Source organism: Mastigoproctus giganteus, chromosome 9 (assembly GCF_048544385.1).
Source record: "Mastigoproctus giganteus isolate SK-2022 chromosome 9, ASM4854438v1, whole genome shotgun sequence".
Taxonomy (NCBI): Eukaryota; Metazoa; Arthropoda; class Arachnida; order Uropygi; family Thelyphonidae; genus Mastigoproctus; species Mastigoproctus giganteus.
Window position 1 is genome coordinate 4835155 of NC_143583.1, and position 14446 is coordinate 4849600.

The window sequence follows — 14446 nt, forward strand, 5'->3', positions numbered from 1 at the left end:
CATTCTCCCCACACATCTTTTTTTTTATGTTTAGCTCCAATAATTTCTCTTCCATTTTTCCATTAAGAGAGATTTCACTGTACTTGGAGAAAGACCAACACCTCACCAAGCATCAAAATAAAATATTAGTAAAAGAAGAAGAGCTCATATAACTCAATTCAGAAATAACTTGTACTTTTTAGGGGTGTTGGGTTATTTTTGGATAAGTGGCAGATAACAAAGGCCATTAAGCATATGAGTTCAACACAGTAGTTGTATTTCCAATTACTTTTTATGTAAAAAAATATTAACTGCTGCTTTTGAACTAATTTTGGTTAACTAGTTGATAAACATATCTCATTATGCAATACAAAATTCTTCAATACATATTTTTATGATTATTCATTCTTAACACATATTCATATATTCATGTCAACTTAACATGTTAAATGAACTTCTATATAAGTTATGTTTGAAAGGCAAATGTTTAGAATTAGCAAAAGCATTAGTAGAGGCATATGATGCAAGAAAGCAAGCTGATATAGCATCAGCCAAATAAAAAAAAATAAAAAAATAAAAAAAAACCTTCCCATTTCACCCATCTATTCACTCCAAATGTTTCTCTAGTTCTGTCTTGAACTTATTTAAGATGTTGACCTCCACTACAACAGATGGAAGTTTGTTCCAACTATGAACCACCCGCTGGCTAAAGGCAAATTTCTACACACTCTATTCTACAATTGTCTTTCCTCAATTTGAATTTATGTCCCCTCAGGTGAGTAATCTGAGCAAGAGGAAAAATCCCATCAGCATTGAGCTTGCTCAAATAATTCAAGGCTTTATACACCTCAATTAAATCACCTCGCAAATGCTGCAATTTGCAGAACTTAAGTCTTTCTTGGTAATAGCAACCCTTTCTTCCACTCACCAATCTTGTTGTCCTTCTCTGTACTCATTCCAGCAGCTCTACATCCTTCCAAAAATGAGGTCTCTAGACCTGTATGAAGTACTCAAGGTGTGGCCTGACCATTGCCTTATACAATGGGACAGTCGCCTCCTTATCCTTGCTAGCAAAATTCCTGTTTATCATTGACAAGCCACCATGAGCTACACTTGTAGCCTGTCTGCACTTCTCAGAAAACTTCATATCTGACTGCACAATTATGCCCAAGTCCTTTTCATTCTCCACAACTCTGAATGTAGTACCACCCAGCTGGTATGTTACTACTACCCATATGCAGTATTTTACATTTGTCAATATTAAACTTTAATTGCTACCTCTCAGCCCATCTGCACAACTTTTCCAGATCCTGTTGCAGTAATGTACTATCACTGCTGTCATAAACAACCCTGCAAACCTTCATATTTGCAAACTTAGACATTAAGCCTGATATACCTTCATAAATATCACTGATAAATACAGAAAACAACAATTGGCCCAACACCAAACCCTTTGGGATTCCACTAATGACATTAGTCCACAAAGAGCTCTGTCTATCTCTGTCTTCTCCCACTCAAACATCCTGTTATCCATTGTAGCAACTTGCCCTTAATGCCATACTGCTCCAATTTGTACAGTAGTGTTTCATGTGCAACAGTATCAAAAACTTTCCTAAAATCCAAGTATATGATATCAAAATTATTTTTTTGCATCCAGTTCCTTTGTGACAACATCATAGTATCCAATCAAATTTGTCACAACAAGACTTCCCTTTAACAAATCCATGCTGTGTCTGAACTATAACTGCAGTCTTGTCTAGATGACCCTGCATTGCTTCTTTAACCAGTGACTCCATTATTTTACCTGGAACAGAAATTAAACTAACAGGGCTGTAATTACTCGTGTCATCCTTTGATTCCCCTTTGTGAATTGGAGATACATTTGCACATTTCCAGTCCAAGGGGACTTCCCCTAAGTCTAAGGAAGTTTTCATAATTATGGCTAATAGTTTGCATACTTCCTTTGCTTCTTCCTTTAATATAACTGGATAGATCCCATTCACCCGAAGTGCCTTTATGTTCAATTTCAGCAATTTCTCCTGCACTTTGCTCTCAGTTATTACAAAATTATTTAGCTCCCTGACAAAGTTTGATAAGCTTCTGGCCTCAACTTCCCCACATACTTCCTCATGTGAATGTAGATGCAAAATACTCATTCAGTTTGTCAGTTACTTCAGCAGGTTCATCAACAATTGGACCAATGTTGAGTGGACCAAACTGATTCATCCCCTTTCTTCTAGAGTTTACATATGTAAAGAAGTCTTTACTGTTTTTCCTTGTATTCTTTGCCAAAGGTTTCTCATAATCTCTCTTTGCTTGTGTAACGTTCTTTGTAACTTGATTACAGACTATCTTATATCTACTGCAGGCATATGTGTCTCCAGATAATTTACATGTGCCCCATGCATTTTTCTTCTCTGCCACGGGTCTCATTAGGTGATCTGACATCGATTTAGACATAAACTTTAAACAGTATTTCTTAGTTAGTATGAAAAGCCTAGTAGCTACCAAGATTAATTCCTTGAATGCCTCCCATTTAGAATTTTCTGCTGGTAACATCATCAGGTGGTCCCACTGTATAGAATTTACAAACTGTCTGAGACCAGTGTAGTCACCTATACGAAAGCATACTATTTAAGTAAATTCCACATCAGTACACTGACTTTAGTATTAGAATGAAGCAGAACACCAAGAAAGTTGCCTTATTCTGTGTTATAATGAAAACAATAATTGTACTAACAATTCTCCTCCACCTTTTTATCAACACACTGTCCCAATATGTCATAGTTTTAGAAACCTACCAAATTCCTTGGGAAGGAAATGATGGTCCCCAGTCCCAACTGAAAGAACTCTGAGTCTTACGAATGAAGTTCACATGACATTCTCCATGTTGTACAGGAACAGGGCAGAGTGGTGGAATTTCATAACCATAATTCATTAACTGGGCTTCATAATTTGTCTTAGCATATGTAACAGCAGACTGAAATGCAACTTTAATGGTGTTGTTTCCAGCCTAAAAAAAAAAAAAAAATCCAGTAATAATAATAATAAATTATATTAATTTATTACAGTAATAATAATAATAAATTATATTAATTTATTATAGTAATAATAAAAATACAAAACAGTGCAACCTTTAATGCTCAAAAAAAGATATACTTCAGTAAAAAACTTGTTCAAGTGTCATCATGCTATGTTATACAACTTAAATACAAGGTGCTATTATATAACAAGGCTGTGCACACAGCCACTACAAAACAAGTGACATCTGTGAAACAACAGCAGTTGGCCTCGAACCCTTCTCTAGTTCTCATGACATGTCACGTTCCAAAACGCTCATTTGCTTTGCAGTGAGATGGTTTTCATTACATTCAGTTTTTGCAGTTTTCCTGAAAAATGACAGACAAAAGAATCGAACTAGCATTAGTAGAGGCATTTGATGCAAGAAAGCAAGCTTATGCAGCATCAGCCAAAAAAAAAAAAAAAAACCCACTTCCACTTCACCCCTCTGTTCGTTCAAAATACCTGTCCGGCTGAGCCTTAAACTTATTTAGGCTATCAACCTCCACTACAAGGGATGGAAGTCTGTTCCACCAACCAACCACCCGCTGGCTAAAGGCAAATTTCCGCACGTCTATCCTACATCTGTCTTTCCTCAATTTGAATTTATGCCCTCTCAGGTGATTTTTCTGAGCTATGAATCAACCTCAGATTGTTAACAAAACTAAGGAAATCATCAACTGACAGTTATAAGTTGTTATGTCAATTTTATTGGACGATACCATGTCAAGAGCTCAAGTGTTTGAATGGCATAAAGCGATTCAAAAACATGAATGGTTTTATGCAATGCAGAGGGGGGTAAGAATAATGATTAGAAGTGATTTTCGATGAAACATTTGAATTGTTGCATCAGAACTCAATATGGACAAAGAAGCAGGCAAATGTTAACTGAATATTTAGGCATGAAAAAAGTATGTGCCGAGATAGTGCCAACAATTTGGCACCATCTTGCATTCTTGGCACCGATTGTTAATAGTTAAAATAGCATAAAATGATAAAATAGCATAACGCATATCTCGAACTTTAGGCGCCTCCGTAGCCAGGTGGGAAGGAGCAGCAGTGCGTAGCACACGCTTCTTGATTAGACCGGGGTTCGAGCCCGTCACCACCAAATACGGAGGATGCGGAAAGGTCAGGAATGACCACCGCATATTCACGGAGCAATATGGCCTTAGTTGCTAATGCTCCTAAAAACCAAATAACAACAACAACATATCTCGAACTGATAGCATAAGGTACAACGTAAAACTAGTAGCATGATATGCAGACTATTAGGAATCTGTTAGCTTAGTATAGTATTATCAATTAATCAATAAAATTTATTAATCTTATTAAATTTTATTGTTACTTAAACTGTATTTAAATGGAAATCATAACCCAGACCAGAGCTGCGAAGCAAAAACCACAGAGTAGCAGAAGTGCTGTGGCTCAGGGAAGAAATGAAGCGGCAATTCTCCAACATATCACACTCAAAAAATGTGCGAAATGTGAAATGTTTGCAGACATTTCGAGAACAGGACATAATCTAGCCAAGGAGGAATGTCTTTGTGTCTGCTAGGTGCATAGAGTGCCAAGAAATTAGGCGCCAACTCAGTGTTCTGATGCGCATCTATGAGAGTTTGAGGTTTAGGGTAGATGCCCTCGAAGAAATTAATATGAGGGACCAATCAATGTGGTAATCAGTGTCCACTGATTACCACACACTGCCTTCTTTCAGTCAATCAAAACTTTATCCATATCAGTAACTTGGAAGTTGATAGCCTGAATAAATTAAGGCTCAGCTGGACAGGTATTTCGAACGAATGGAGGGGCGAAGTGGAAGTTTTTTTTTTCTGGCTGATGCTGCATAAGCTTGCTTTCTTGCATCATATGCCTCTACTAATGCTAATGCTAAAAACTTGCCCATAACATTATATTGCAGTAATTTTTACAGCAGTCTTTAGGTGCAATAGAATCTTAAGCTTTTGGGTAATCTAAGTATACAACAAAAAATTGTTTTTTGCATCCTGTACATTTGTAACCACATTGTAGTTCCCAAAAAAATTTGTCAGAGAAGATTTCCCCTTAACAAACTGATACTGTCTGAAGTATAACGGCAGCCTCGTATAGATGATTACGCAATGCTTTATTTTTCCCGGAATCAGTTAAACTAACAGGTCTGTAATTACTAGTGTCACCCTTTGACTTTGAACCCACCTTTGTGAATTGGGGACATCATTGGACATCTTCAGACCATGGGCACCTCCCCTGAATCCATCGATGCTCTCATAATTATGGCTTAGGATTTGCTTACATCCTTTGCTGCCTCCTGCAATATAACTGGATAGATCCCATCCATCACGGGTACCCTTCTTATTTTAACTTAAAATAATTTTCGAGTAGTTGATTCATCTGTTGTTGTGGAAGTTCATAGCTTAAATAAATTTAAAACAGAACTAGACAAAAATGCTATAGAGGCAGTGTTAGGAGGGTCGGAAAACTGCTGGATTGGAGGGGATACATGAACTGAAAGATTAACAGTAGCTGCTGGCAGAAGTGAAAGTGATTCTTGCACTGCATCTATTGGAATGAGCAGCAGTCTGGAAAATAAAATGCAGGGGAGGGGGGTTTTCACAGACTGCTGGGAGTCACTGCAGTACAAGTAAATACGTGGGTTGTGTTAGGGTAGCTAAGAATATGAACAGTTGCATGTATACTTGCATATACACCAATGCTAGGAGTTTGGTAAATAAATTTGATGAATTTGAGGTATTGCTCAAAACATCAAAAGCAGATATTATCACACAGATATAAGGAATGCAGAACTGGAATTTGGGGAGTACAATGTGTACAGGAAGGATAGATTGCTTCTACAGGGATGGGATACACTTAAATAGAAAAGGTGCAAGAATATTTGCTGATGCTATCGAGGCAGTGTTAGGTGGGTCGGAAAACTGCTAGCTTGGGGGGAGACAAAGACCAATAGATTGACAGTAGCCACTGGCAGAGGTGAAAGAGATTCTTGCACTGCTTCTATTAGAATGAGCAGAAGCCTGAAAAACAAGATGCATGGTATTTCAGAGACTGCTGGGAGCCATTGCGGTACAAGTAAACACATGGGTTGTGTTAGGGTAGCTAAGAATAGAAACAGGTGCAGGTATACTTGCGTGTACACCAATGCTAGGAGTTTAGTAAATAAATTTGATGAATTTGAGGTATTGCTCAAAACATCAAAGGCAGATATTGTTGGGATATCAGAGACGTGTTGTCACACAGATATAAGGGATGCAGAACTGCAATTTGGAGAGTACAACGTCTACAGAAAGGATAGACAGGATAGGAAGGGGGGGAGGGGTTATGCTATTAGTTAAGAAACACATAAAAACCAAGGAAGTGAAGCCAGTCGACATCGCTGGACAGTGCAGTGTTGATTCAGTTTGGTGTGACATAAGCATTGGGAGATCAAAATTGAGAGTAGGAGTGTGCTATAGGCCTAATGACTCTGATGAGTATAATAAGGAACTGTACAGGGAAATAGAGTGGGCCAGTAAATCAGAGAGTCTTATAATGGGAGATTTTAATTTCCCAGATATTGACTGGAATTTGGGGGCTGGTTACTCACGCACTAGCAGGGCTTTTGTGGATTTATTGGATGATTGTTTTCTACATCAGCATGTTCGGGAGGCAACTAGAGGGAGTAATACTCTTGATTTGATTATCAGCAGTGATTCTTCATGCATTAAGAATCTGCAGATAAATGAACCACTAGGTGGCAGTGATCACAGTGTGCTGAAGTGGGATTTACTCAAAGAGGTAACTACCATTAGGGGTAAAGGGAAGGGTTATTGCTTCCGTAAAGGCGACTACGATGGACTGAGACATATTTAAATTCTATACAGTGGGACCAACTGATGATGTTACCAACAGCAATTCAAAATGGGAAGCATTCAAAGAACTTATCTTGAAGCTACTAGGCTTTACATACCAACTAAGAAATATTGTTCAAGGTTTAGGCCAAAATGGATGTCAGATGAACTAATGAGGCATATGGCAGAGAAGAAAAATGCATGGGATACTTACAAATTAACACATGACACAGAAGCCTATGATAGATACAAGTTGATATGTAACCAAGTTACAAAGGAGGTTAGGCAGTCGAAGGCAGATTACGAGAAATCCTTGGCAAGGGATGCAAAGATTTTTTTTTTTTTTTAGGAGCATTAGCAACTAAGGCCATATTGCTCCAGGATATGCGGTGGTCATACCCTGACCTTTCCGCATCCTCCGTATTTGGTGGTGACGGGCTCAATCCCCGGTCTAATCAAGAAGCGTGTGCTACGCACTGCTGCTCCTTCCCACCTGGCTACGGAGGCGCCAGGATGCAAAGAAAAACAGCAAAGAGTTCTTTACTTATGTAAACTCTAGAAGGAAGGGGATGAATCAGATTGGTCCACTTGATATTGATGGGTCAACTGTGATGATCCTGCTCAGGTAGCTAACAAACTAAATCAATATTTTGCATCGACATTCACACATGAGGAGTTATTCAGCAAGGGGAATGCCAGAGGTGTATTCAACTCTAGCAGTAAGCTACAGAATCTTGAAATAACTGGGAGTAAAGTGGAGGAGAAACTGTTGAAGATAAACACAAGAAAGCACCCGGGGTGGATGGGATCTATCCAGTTATATTAAAGGAGGCAGCAAAGGAAGTAAGCAAACCCTTAGCCATAATTATGAGAGCTTCCTTGGACTCAGGGGAGGTACCCATAGACTGGAAATGTGCAAATGTGACCCCAATTCACAAAGGAGGATCAAAGGCTGACAGAAGTAATTATAGACCTGTGAGCTTAACTTCTGTTCCAGGAAATTAATGGAGGCACTGGTTAAAGAAGCACTGCAGCATCATTTAGACAAGACTTCAGTTATAGCTCAGACACAGCATGGTTTTGTTAAGGGGAAGTCTTGCCTGACCAACTTGATTGGATACTATGATGCAGTCACAAAAGAACTGGATGCAGGGAATAACTTTGATATTATATACTTGGATCTTAGAAAGGCTTTTTGATACTGTTGCACATGGAAGACTGCTACACAAATTGGAGCAGTGTGACATTGGAGGCAAATTGCTGCTATGGATAAAGGGGTGGTTGAGGGGGAGAAGACAGAGAGTGGTAATTAATGGACACTGCTCATCGTGGACTAATGTTATTAGTGGAGTCCCTCAGGGCTCAGTGTTGGGTCCATTATTGTTTTCTGTATTTATAAATGATATTGATGATGGTATATCAAGCTTAATGTCCAAGTTTGCAGACGATACAAAGGTTGGCAGGGTTGTCAAGGACACTACTGACACTATGCTGCTGCAACAGGATATGGAAAGGTTGAGCAGATGGGCTGAGAGGTGGCAAATGAAGTTTAACATTGATAAATGTAAAGTACTACACATGGGAAACAGCAACCCCAGAGCAACGTATCAACTCTGTGGTACTACACTGACAGTGGTAGAGAATGAAAGGGACTTGGGGTGGTTGTGCAGGCAGATATGAAGTTCTCTGAGCAGTGCAGACGGGCTGCAAGAGTAGCTCATGGAGTATTGTCAATGATATACAGGAATTTTTCCAGCAGGGATAAGGAGGTGATTATTCCATTGTATAAGGCAATGGTCAGGCCACACCTAGAGTACTGTATACAGGTTTGGAGGCCTCATTTCAAGAAGGATGTAGAGCTGCTGGAACGAGTACAGAGCAGGGCAACAAGATTAGTGAATGGAACAAAGGGGTGCTCTTACGAAAAAAGGCTTAAGTTTTGCAAATTACAGTGTCTGGAGACTAGGCACCAGCGAGGTGATCTGATAGAGGTGTATAAAGCCTTGAATGGTTTAAGCATGCTCAATGCTGATGGGATTCTTCCTCTAGCTCAGAAAAATCACCTGAGAGGGCATAAATTCAAATTGAGGAAAGACAGATGTAGGATAGACGTGAGGAAATTTGCCTTTAGCCAGCGGGTGGTTGGTTGGTGGAACAGACTTCCATCCCTTGTGGTGGAGGTTGATAGCCTAAATAAGTTTAAGGCTCAGCTGGACAGGTATTTGGAACGAACAGAGGGGTGAAGTGGAAGGGGGTTTTTTTTTTTTTTTTTTTTTTTCCTTTGGCTGATGCTGCATAAGCTTGCTTTCTTGCATCAAATGCCTCTACTAATGCTAATGCTAATTAACAAATGTAAAGTGACAAAATGTAAAGTGGTGCTACATTAACAAATGTAAAGTGACAAAATGTAAAGTGGTGCTACATTGACAGTGGTAGAGAATGAAAAGGACCTGGGGGTAATTGTGCAGGCAGATATGAAGTTTTCTAAACAGTGCAGATGGTCTGCAAGAGTAGCTCATAGTGTCTTGTCAATAATATACAGGAATTTTTCTAGCAGGGATAAGGAGTTGATTTTCCCCTTGTATAAGGCAATGGTCAGGCCACACCTTGAGTACTGTATACAGGTCTGGAGGCCTCAATTTAACAAGGATGTAGCACTGCTGGAACGAGTACAGAGAATGGCGACAAGATTAGTGAATGGAACATAGGGTTGCTCTTGTGAAGAAAGGCTTAAATTTTGCAAATTACAGTGTCTGGAGACTAGGCACCTGCGAGGTGATCTGATTGAGGTGTATAAAGCCTTAAATGGTTTGAGCATGCTCAATGCTGATGGAATTTTTCCTCTTGCTCAGAATAATCATTTGAGAGGGCATAATTTCAAATTGAGGAAAGACAGATGTAGGATAGATGTGCGGAAGTTTGCCTTCCATCCTCTGTTGTGGAAGTTGATAGCCTAAATAAATTTTAGGCTGAGCTGGACAGGTACTTGGAACAAATGGAGGGGTGAAATGGGGGCATGTTTTATTTTTTTTTTTTTTTTTAGCTGATGCTGCATAAGCGTGCTTTCTTGCATCGTATGCCTCTACTAATGTTAATGCTAATAATTTTATTACTAGAACGTTTTTTTTTTTTAAATGTATTTCATATTAGATTATGTGTCAAACAGCACTGCATCATTTAGCTATATCTTAGTCCCCTGTTAATATACAATATGAATTTAAAATAAAGTGACAAATTATTTTTCTTTGGCATTGAGAGAATGGCCGGATGAAGCCTGAGGCCATCATATGGAGGAGGTTTTTGTCTTCACATAAAGCCCTCATCTTTATCACTATCATGGGTACATTCTTACAATCATTATGTAAGTGTTTTCCACTATTGTTTCAATAAAGATTAGTTATTTATTTAGAACATGCATGAAAGGTTTCCACAAAAGTCAAAACCTTTATCCAACCTTTTCCAAGAGTTTTGGAAAGATAACAAGTCATAATGTTAAGATGAACAAAAATTTTAAGACAGTATTTAGCATTATAAATAATTGTGATACAAGAAAGCAAACTTATACAGCATAAGTTCATATGAAAACTATTTGGGTTTAAGCCTTGACCAGTATCTCTTGGTATACTGTAAAAAGCCTAGTAGTGTAGCATCTATGATTACTTCTCTAGTAAAAGTAAAATATATTAATGGTACTAGATATATCATTTGGAATATGGATGAGAGCTGCTTTGCATAATATTAAATCACAAACAACAAAAAAACAGCTCTTTAAATAGAACTAAGTAATACCTGTAAAGCTTGTTTTATATCAAAACCATATCTAAGAAACATGTTTTTAGATGTTCCAATTAATTTTCCATTAAGATATATCTGACCAGCAGTATCAAGGCCATGGCAAACCAGTTGAACTCTGGCTTTTTCTGTAATCCTGCAATCAACTGAAAGAAATTAATATGTTAGAACACAATTCTGAAAAATAATAAAATATTAGAAAATTTAAGAATTCAGATGAATAGCCAATTTATTCAAATAATTTTAGTAATTTTGAATACACAGCAAATATACAATACTTTTTCTTTACCAATTCTTTAAGAAGATAAATATATGTAAATATATATATATATATATATAGAGTAATTATAATTAAAGTGAGTGAATTTTAGCATTAGCATTAGTAGGGGCATACGATGCAAGAAAGCAAGCTTATGCAGCATCAGCCAAAAAAAAAAAAAAAAAAAACATCCTCCCATTTCACCCATCCATTCGTTCCAAAATGTCTGTCCAACTCAGCTTTAAATTTATATAGGCTATCAACTTCCAAAAGTTGATTACTACTTATTTGGTGGTAAATCACAAACTGCTAAAAGATCAAATTTGTCTAGACACATGAAAATGAAAATTGGCATCAGGATATGCTTGGAACTGCATGCAGTAGTATATATAGTAAATCTCATGCCATGACTAGTAATGCATGTTTTTAGATGAGATAAAAGTAGATACAGCCAGAGTAATGAGATAAACTGAGTGCAGTACTACCTACATGAAAATGAATGGTTATGCTGGGGTTGAGAGCCAGCCCACAACCTCAGCATAATTTTTGCTGGAGTTGTGGGCTGGATCCTTCTTCACCTCAGCATTTTGCTGATTATTCTTTGTTTGTTAAGCTTTTTTACCAAAAAAAACAGTAAAGGTATCACTGTGATTTCAGAGAAAAGCTTAAGAACAAGACATCCCCTTTTCCTAAAAGGGGATTGGACAAAAAAATGAGGAAATTTAAAGAAATGCATTATCTGTAATTCTTGGTAGAGGGCACCACCAAATAACGACTATTGTTGATGAAATCATTGCCACTGTGGCCAACAGCAACACACAAAATCTGCTAGTGTAAAGTGTCATCATGATGATTAGGCAATCTATGAGTAATAGAGTTCTTCAATCCCTACTATAATGGTTTTCATATAAGATCCATGTGCTATACCAGTTCACTTCAAATAATCCCCAACAATGTCCAACTTTGTCCTATGGCTCTTGCTAGGATATATGACACATGAATATGGAACATAGATAGATTTATGAAGCAATTTAGTATCTGGTCGAAGGAAAGCATCACAAGGCACACTGTACCATTTCAGACTGACCCCGCCATACTGAACTTCTGGCGTATTTGCAATACAGATGGCTACTGATCAAACAATCAATCCCCTCTGATATGGGCATCTGTATATGGTGATTGGACTTCTCAATGATTCTGCTAGACCCCAGATTAGCATCATTGGGATAAAATGCTCAGAACCTAGATTCCAGGCTATTTCCGTTGGAATCTGCCATGTTTACCATGCATCGTGACCCATGGAAACTCAGGGGAGAGGATCCTGGTGGTTGAGGGAGCCTAGCTTCAATGCATCACAAGATTACAACTCATCCCAAGGCATCATCTCAGAATGCGACCTGCTGAAGTGAATGAAAAGGAAATCCGTTGTGAGCTGAAAATCTAATGTGTGAATAACTGGAGATGGGAATCTAGTTCCTAATAGAAACCCAATCCTTACTTTCAACACAATAATGTATCCAAATCAATCACCCTAGGTACCTGAACTGCCCACTAAGGCCTTACATTCCTAACCCAATAGGTGATTAAGTGCGAAAAATACGGACACTCACAAAGGACCTCTTGTGTGTGCTCTTGCCTGAGCTTGATGTGGGGCAAAGCACGACGAAATTATATCATGTTCAGCTACAAAACCAACCTATATTAACTGCCAAGGAGGGCATTCTGTCAAATTCATCTGTTATCTGTATCATTCTCTCAACTTCACTAATCACTTGGAACTCTTTGACTTCCTCTCTGGTGCCTCCGTAGCCAGGTGGGCAGAAGCAGCAGTGCGTAGCACACGCTTCTTGATTAGACTGGGGTTCGAGCAGGTGACCACCAAATATGGAAGAAGCGGAAAGGTCAGGGAATGACCACAGCATATCCCCGGAGTAATATGGCCTTAGTTGCTAATGCTCCTAAAAACCATATAACAACAACAACTTCCTCTCTTTAAAACTTGACTTTCTCCAGTCTAACTTGCTTAACAGTGAGTTAATATTACTTGGTGATTTTTATGTTCACAACTCCAGCTGGCTTCCACTTTCTATCCACACAGGCACAGCTGGTCGAGATGCTGAGGCTTTTGCAATTACTAATGACGTCATACATACTGTCCATTTAACTACTAGAATACCAGACAATCATAACCACAGTTTCTTAGACGAAGATCAAGAGTCAACACTCTTGACCTTTTTCTAACAAACAACCCTTCTAAGCACTCAGTTGAGATGAATAGTCCTCTAAGCACCTCAGATCACAACTTGGTGATGATCTGTTCTCCACTGGACAGTGAGTCCATAATAAGAAACTGCACAGGGAAATAGAGTGTCTTATATAGAATAGAATGTCACAGTAAATCAGAGGGTCTTATATAATGGGGGATTTTAATTTCCCAGATATTGACTGGAATTTGGGGGCTGGTCACTCACACATAAGCAAGGCTTTTGTGGATTTATTGGATGATTGTTTTCTACACAAGCATGTTCGGGAGACAAGTAGAGGGAGTAATACTCTTGATTTGATTAGCATTAGCATTAGTAGAGGCATTTGATGCAAGAAAGCAAGCTTATGCAGCAATAGCCAAAAAAAAAAAAAAAAAAAAAATCACTTCCACTTCACCCCTCTGTTCGTTCAAAATACCTGTCCAGCTGAGCCTTAAACTTATTTAGGCTATCAACCTCCACCACAAGGGATGGAAATGTGTTCCACCAACCAACCACCAGCTGGCTAAAGGCAAATTTCCGCACGTCTATCCTACATCTGTCTTTCCTCAATTTGAATTTATGCCCTCTCAGGTGATTTTTCTGAGCTAGAGGAAGAATCCCATCAGCATTGAGCATGCTTAAACCATTCAAGGCTTTATACACCTCTATCAGATCACCTCGCTGGTGTCTAGTCTCCAGACACTGTAATTTGCAAAACTTAAGCCTTTCTTCGTAAGAGCACCCCTTTGTTCCATTCACTAATCTTGTTGCCCTTCTCTGTACTTGTTCCAGCAGCTCTACATCCTTCTTGAAATGAGGCCTCCAGACCTGTATACAGTACTCTATATGTGGCCTGACCATTGCCTTATACAATGGAATAATCACCTCCTTATCCCTGCTGGAAAAATTCCTGTATATCATTGACAATACTCCATGAGCTACTCTTGCAGCCCGTCGGCACTGCTCAGAGAACTTCATATCTGCCTGCACAACCACCCCCAAGTCCCTTTCATTCTCTACCACTGTCAGTGTAGTACCACAGAGTTGATACATTGCTCTGGGGTTGCTGTTTCCCATGTGTAGTACTTTACATTTGTCAATGTTAAACTTCATTTGCCACCTCTCAGCCCATCTGCTCATTATCAGTAGTGATTCTTCATGCATTAAGAATCTGCAGATAAATGAACCACTAAGTGGCAGTGATCACAGTGTGCTGAAGTGGGATTTACTCAAAGAGGTAACTACCATTAGGGGTAAAGGGAAGG

General features: G+C 38.7%; 1 protein-coding gene across 1 annotated transcript in view; it reads right to left on the minus strand.

Moving 5' to 3' along the window:
* Positions 1-14446, minus strand: part of beta-Man (beta-mannosidase) — a 249878-nt gene that overhangs the window by 217507 nt on the left and 17925 nt on the right. The window contains exons 3-4 of the mRNA XM_090381630.1: positions 10674-10822; positions 2781-2992 (exon numbers count right to left, since the gene is read on the minus strand). Coding sequence (XP_090237756.1) covers positions 2781-2992; positions 10674-10822 — 361 coding nt within the window. The remainder of the gene's footprint in view (positions 1-2780; positions 2993-10673; positions 10823-14446) is intronic.